The sequence below is a fragment of the Cucurbita moschata genome, unplaced genomic scaffold (genome assembly GCF_002738365.1).
Source record: "Cucurbita moschata cultivar Rifu unplaced genomic scaffold, Cmos_1.0 Cmo_Scf00014, whole genome shotgun sequence".
In the NCBI taxonomy this organism is placed as follows: domain Eukaryota; kingdom Viridiplantae; phylum Streptophyta; class Magnoliopsida; order Cucurbitales; family Cucurbitaceae; genus Cucurbita; species Cucurbita moschata.
Window position 1 is genome coordinate 3,145,390 of NW_019268530.1, and position 5,927 is coordinate 3,151,316.

General features: G+C 36.8%; 1 protein-coding gene across 2 annotated transcripts; it reads left to right on the forward strand.

Annotated features, from left to right (window-relative positions):
* Positions 1–224: 224 nt before the first annotated feature.
* LOC111452063 lies at positions 225–4,508 on the forward strand. Of its 2 annotated transcripts, XM_023092595.1 has the most exons (4): positions 225–876; positions 1,464–1,631; positions 2,718–4,360; positions 4,409–4,508. In XM_023092595.1, the coding sequence occupies exons 1-3, from the start codon at positions 364–366 to the stop codon at positions 4,320–4,322; spliced, it is 2,286 nt and encodes a 761-aa protein (XP_022948363.1). In that variant the 5' UTR covers positions 225–363; the 3' UTR covers positions 4,323–4,360; positions 4,409–4,508. The 2 variants fall into 2 exon arrangements, with proteins under 2 accessions (XP_022948363.1, XP_022948362.1); XM_023092594.1 differs by having other exon boundaries at positions 2,718–4,508.
* Positions 4,509–5,927: the final 1,419 nt, after the last annotated feature.

Here is a 5,927-nt window from a genome sequence, read left to right on the forward strand (position 1 = left end):
CATAGAATCTCACGAGTAAAATATAATATAAGGATAGATTCGGAGAGAAAGAAAAGCGATTTATGGATGTTTGTTGTTTCACTCAAGTGCAAGGCACTGAAAACGTGAATAAAAGGACGATAAACAAGTACAGAAGAAAGACAGAAAAATGCGTGTTAAATTAATGGCTATCAAAATTTATTAATGCCCACCACAATTGGAAGCTTATACATACATGTATATATATATAGGGCCACATGGGTTCCACTAAGGTAACCCACAATCTTCCAATTCATTACTTAAAACCTCTATAAACCCTTTAAACGTTAGATCCTCAAATCACACCCACTAACAATTACATTCACGACCACTGATCTCTTTCTAATGGCGTTGTGGCTCACCTGCCTCGCCGCCGGTTGCCGCACCGCCGTGGCTTGCGCTATAATCGCCGCTGCCACTGTCTACGGCCCAGCTTCTCTCCGACAGCAAGTCACTTTCCCCGCATTCTCTTATGTCACTGCCATCCTGATTGTGACGAATGCCACTCTCGGCGACGCCATCCGCGGCTGCTGGCTGGCTCTCTACGCTACTTTGCAGACTGTCTGTCCAGCCATGGCCGTGTTTTGGCTCATCGGACCGACCAAATTCTCTTACGAAACCATCGCTTTGACCGTGGCGTTGGCTTCGGTTGTGGTGTTGCTGCCTAGCTCCACCCATGTGTTGGCCAAGCGGATTGCTTTGGGTCAGATTGTGATTATTTATGTTGTGGGTTTTATTGGCGGCGTTCACACTCAGCCTCTCATGCACCCTGTTCATGTCGCCGCCACCACCGCCATGGGCGTCGCCGCCAGTGTCCTCGCCACCCTGCTTCCCTTTCCACGCCTTGCTTCTCTTGAGGTAATTATTTAGTTTACCGCTACTCTTTTATGGTAACTTCTTAATTGTTCTGTTTTTTTTACCCTTTGCATGTCTTTCTAAACTTCACCCTTGGATAAATAATCTGTCATATTTTTACCCTTATAATTAATTATTTTCCTTCATTTTATAATTTTTATATATATGTAAGTTGGTACGTAGAAAATGATTGTATTAATACATTAGATGTTACTCAAAAATAGAAAAAATAAATAATTAAATAAAGTATGTAGAATAGTTGTAAAAAGAATAAAAGATAAAAGATTATAGGAATTTATGCTCGAATATTTTGAGCATTCAAAATTATAGCTGTTATTCACACTTTTTTTTATTTTTTTAAAAAATACTGGAAAAGATTGAATCTATAAATAAAAAATAATAAAACTTTTCAAATCCCAAGCACAAAATTAAAAAATTAAAGACAAAATTAATTATTTCATATAGCATTTATTTTTATTTTTATTTTTAACCATGGCAGTAATAAAAAGTAAATAGTGGACATATATACTTTTTTTTATTATTTATAAAAATGTATAATAAGTTAAATAAAAATTGATGTATTTGTGAAGGTGAAGAAGAAGAGCAAGGCAATGGTGGACAACGTGGCAGAGCGGTTAAGGCTGTTAGTGAAAGCAGTTCTTGCTGACAATGACACCGTGGCAGTTGGGGCTATATCTAAAGCTTCACTATTGTCCACTTCAGCAACTAAACTCCTACACCCAATAAAACAACTCCAAGTAAGCATTTAATTTTTTTTTTTAATGTATTTATATTTACAAATCTAAAAAATGTCAATTTAAAAGATTGTTATGTATTTGAAATAGAACTATTAGATTTTATTTAAGTTTAATTACAATATTTATCATTTTTCTTTTTATAAAATATCTATTATGACAAATTTGTTTGTCCGAAATTTATAACTATTTCTATATCCATACCGATCCTTTGTCGGGTCTTACATCATCAAAATCCACTTACGTGTAAATTTTAATATTAAATTAGAAAAAACACAAATAAGTGGAAGGATTTTTTTTTTTTTTGGAAAGCACTAACAAGTGCATGTAAGATGCACTTGAAGCGTTTAGTAGTGTTTTTAGAGTTGAAAATTACTATTAATGATCATTTAATCTAATGAAATTTAGAGTTTTTTTATTATTTTTTTACGATGTAGTGAGTCATCATTCCCTTTATTCATTAGTTTCAATGGTGACTAAGAGCTTTCATTTCATTACTTCTTTCCCGGAATAACTTTGACTAGAAGCTTCCCTTTCTCTTTCCCTTTCGAACGTCCTTTCAAGGTTTTTAAAACGTGTTTCGAACTTCCCTTTCATTACTTATACACCTTTATGAAAAATGTTTCATTCTTCTTCCCGTGGGATCTCACAAATCTCGATTGAAAACTGCAACTGTCTTTGTTTGTACATCTTTAGATCATAGTACTATTTATGAAGATGTGGAAAACATTGACTCAATCTGTCCATGTCCACCGTCTATCTTTTCTTTTAATAGATGTTTTCTTTTGATCTTTGGTCTCCTTATTGTGTTGGATGATGAAAGTCCCGGCTAATTTAGGGAATGATCATGAGTTTATAATAAAAGAATACTCTCTCTATTGGTGTGAGGCGTGTTGGGAAAGCCCAATACAAAGCCATGAGAGATTATGATCAAAGTGAACAATATCATAACATCGTGGAGAGTTGGGTTCATCTAACTCCCTAATTTTTTTAATGTTGATCGGAATCTTGTCTTATGAAAAGTCTGAAACATGTTCCAAAGTTGAAGGATGGGAAATAACAACATTAATGTTGTTTTGGGTTGAACAGGAAAGCATGCAATGGGAATGGATTATTCCATACAAAATGTGCGGACAGGGATGGTCGAGCGGCGTTGACAAGCTACAAAATTTGGAGACGGCGTTGAGGGGAATGGATTTAGCTTTATCCAACGTTGGTTCATATCCAATCCAAACACTTAAAGATCAATCACTTAGAAATGGTCTAAACGCTTTGGAAAATCACATCACCAAAGCTTTAATCCAAAACGCTTATTCACCGTCTGATTCACATACTTTTCCCGAGTCAAACCCAGATGAGGAAGCCACAATAAACAAGATCACTCAATCCAACCAAGAAATGCCAACAAACCCAGATGATCTTCCCTCTCTGTTCTTCATATTCTGCATGAAACTCCTCCTGATCAAACACAACAACCCACAAATCAAAAAACAAGAACCAAATCAAACATGGGTCTCTGTTCCAATTTGGAGTAGCTGGGCTTCACAATTCAGCACTAAGAGGCTAATTCCAGTGCTAAAATCCGCTCTTTCATTGGGGATTGCAGTGTTCTTGGGATTGATGTACAGCAAAGAAAATGGATTCTGGGCGAGCTTAGGAGTGGCTGTCAGCATTGCTTGTACACGAGAGGCTACCTTCAAATTGGCTAATGTTAAGCTTCAAGGAACAGTGGTGGGATCTGTGTATGGAGTTTTGAGCTTTGTTGTGTTCGAAAATTTTTTGTTGGGTCGGCTTCTTTGTCTTCTCCCCTGCTTTGTCTTCACCAGCTTTCTTCAGAGAAGCAAAATGTACGGCCCTGCCGGTGGAGTTTCCGCCATTATTGGAGCTGTCATCATTCTGGGAAGAACAAATTACGGCTCTCCTAAAGAACTCGCATTTGCTAGAATCGTAGAGACAATTATTGGACTCTCATCCTCTGTTATGGTTGATATCCTTCTACAGCCAACCAGAGCTTCAAAATTAGCCAAATTTCAGCTCACTGTCAGTTTAAGAGCACTTCAAAAATGCATTGATTCGTTGAATTCTCCAGAGGATTTGAAGGAATGTCAGAAGAATTTGGCAACACAAATTGGAGAGCTGAAGAAGCTAATTGATGAGGCTGCAGAGGAACCCAATTTTTGGTTTGTGCCATTTAAGACAGATTGCTATGGGAAGTTGTTCAAGTCACTGTCGACAATGGTTGATCTCTTTGGTTTTATTCATTGTGCAATGAAAATTGGGAAAAATCAAGAGGAGGACATTGAGAAGGTGAAGGAAATGGTGAGTTCTTTGGTGGGGTGTTATGTGGAGGTGAGTTCGTTGAAGTCATTGAAAGTTCTTGAGAAGAATGGTGATGGTGTTGGGGATGTGGAGATGGGAGTGGCGCAGAGGGAGGGGATTGATGAAATGGAGAAGAAGAAGATGGTGTGTTCATTTTTGCAGCATTGTGTGGAGGCTGTGGAGCATGAAAGTGAAGAGCTTAAGAGTGAAGCAATTCTGAGGCTGAGTGCTTTGGGGTTTTGTTTAAGCAGTTTGATGAAGGAGACGGAAGAGATTGGGAAGGCAACCAGAGAGTTGATTCAATGGGAGAATCCTTGCAGCCATGTTGATTTTAATGAAATCACAGCTAAGATTCATGCACTACAAAAGAACTAAAGGAAAGGGTTTGAACTAAAAACATTAATTTTCTAAGGACAAATATTGGTATAGTTTTATTATTGAATAATACTTTGTATACTCTATGAATAATCGCATTTCCTTTGTATAAATAACCCTACAATAACATGTATAACTCATCCCATTTTTCTATTTTATGTACACTAAGGAATAGGTGTATTTGTACGAGTCGAGCTTTTAAACAGACGATCGAGAAAGAAAAGTTCCATGTTTTCTAAGTGGTTGATCTTAGCATGCTAGCTACAGTTGAATTTCGTATAGTGATAAACTTTTTCCTTCTTAACGCTTCTTTCTTAGCACTTTGCCCCTAATCTTGTATTGTGTATTATTCTAGCACTAGGCTAGCACGTCCTTCCTCTAATAATTGGGTTAGCTTTAAGCGAGCAATTCTGTCATATTATATTAGTTGTAGGGTGGTGGTAGCTTTAAGAATTTAATATCAAGTAAAGGGGATTCTATCATGATCTTACTAATCTAAAGATCTCAAGATGGAAGAACAAGCTCTTTTGCTCACTTCTCTCCTTATCTCTATAGGGGTGCAAGCACTTAACTTGATAGGGGATGGGATTCATTCACTCGCATTACAGTTCCAGTCTTAACACCTTGGTTACCGCTGTCCAGCCTTTTCTCCAATTGGTAGAGTCAAGTTTCCCATTTACCCACGATGGAGGAGCTATCCCCACCAAGCAAGCAGACACAAGTCATAAAGCATTTTTCCCTCAACAAATCCATTTCGAAGTTGACTACCAATCATCAAAATGTATACAAAATACCATAAGGTCTCAATATCTCAATAACACATTTGTCTAAAACGTCAAATGAGACTGAATACCCGAATCGCAAGAACGATCTAACTAGAAAGTCATTCAAAACTTGATTGGTTTAGTATTACATATGCATCCTCAAAATTGAGACTTTATCTCCCTTAAATACAAGTATATTATCATTTGGTATTATCCAGAGAAAGGCAAGTAAGAATAATGAATGAAAAACGAGTATTGAACTCATGGTTAATCAACTTGAATGTCATAGCAAACAAGCAATATTCCGCATGTCGAGAACTCTAACGTTATAACACTCTCAAGCGTAATTAACCAAAATTTCTAATTAGCTTCACTAACATAAAAATCTCAAGTCTAATTATGGTAACACTTCTAAAGGAGTCTAAGCCTCTTACAATTTGGAACGAACACTTCAAAAGCTCTTCAATTTAAATTTTTAATCAAAATTCAAAAAACAAGAACAATAACATGGACGATGTAAAAGTCCTTGGAGCACGTTTTAGTAAGATATTCATTAGAAAGTTAAAAATCCAAAACGCTTAGTGAAAAGAGAATTAAAAGCTTACAGAACAATCAAGATTTTTCATCATTATTACATTCAGAATCTTCAAACATAATCAATCACCACCCAAGCTAACAGAATAAAACGAAATCTTACCAATAAAATATTTGCCCGCAAGAGGACTTTTTTAATAATCTTCTCAAAGGATGCGTAGGCTTAATCTTAGTAGTATACGGCACCCATCAATATCAGAAAGCTCAATCTGTCACACCCAAACCCCCCCCCCCCCCCCCCCCCCCC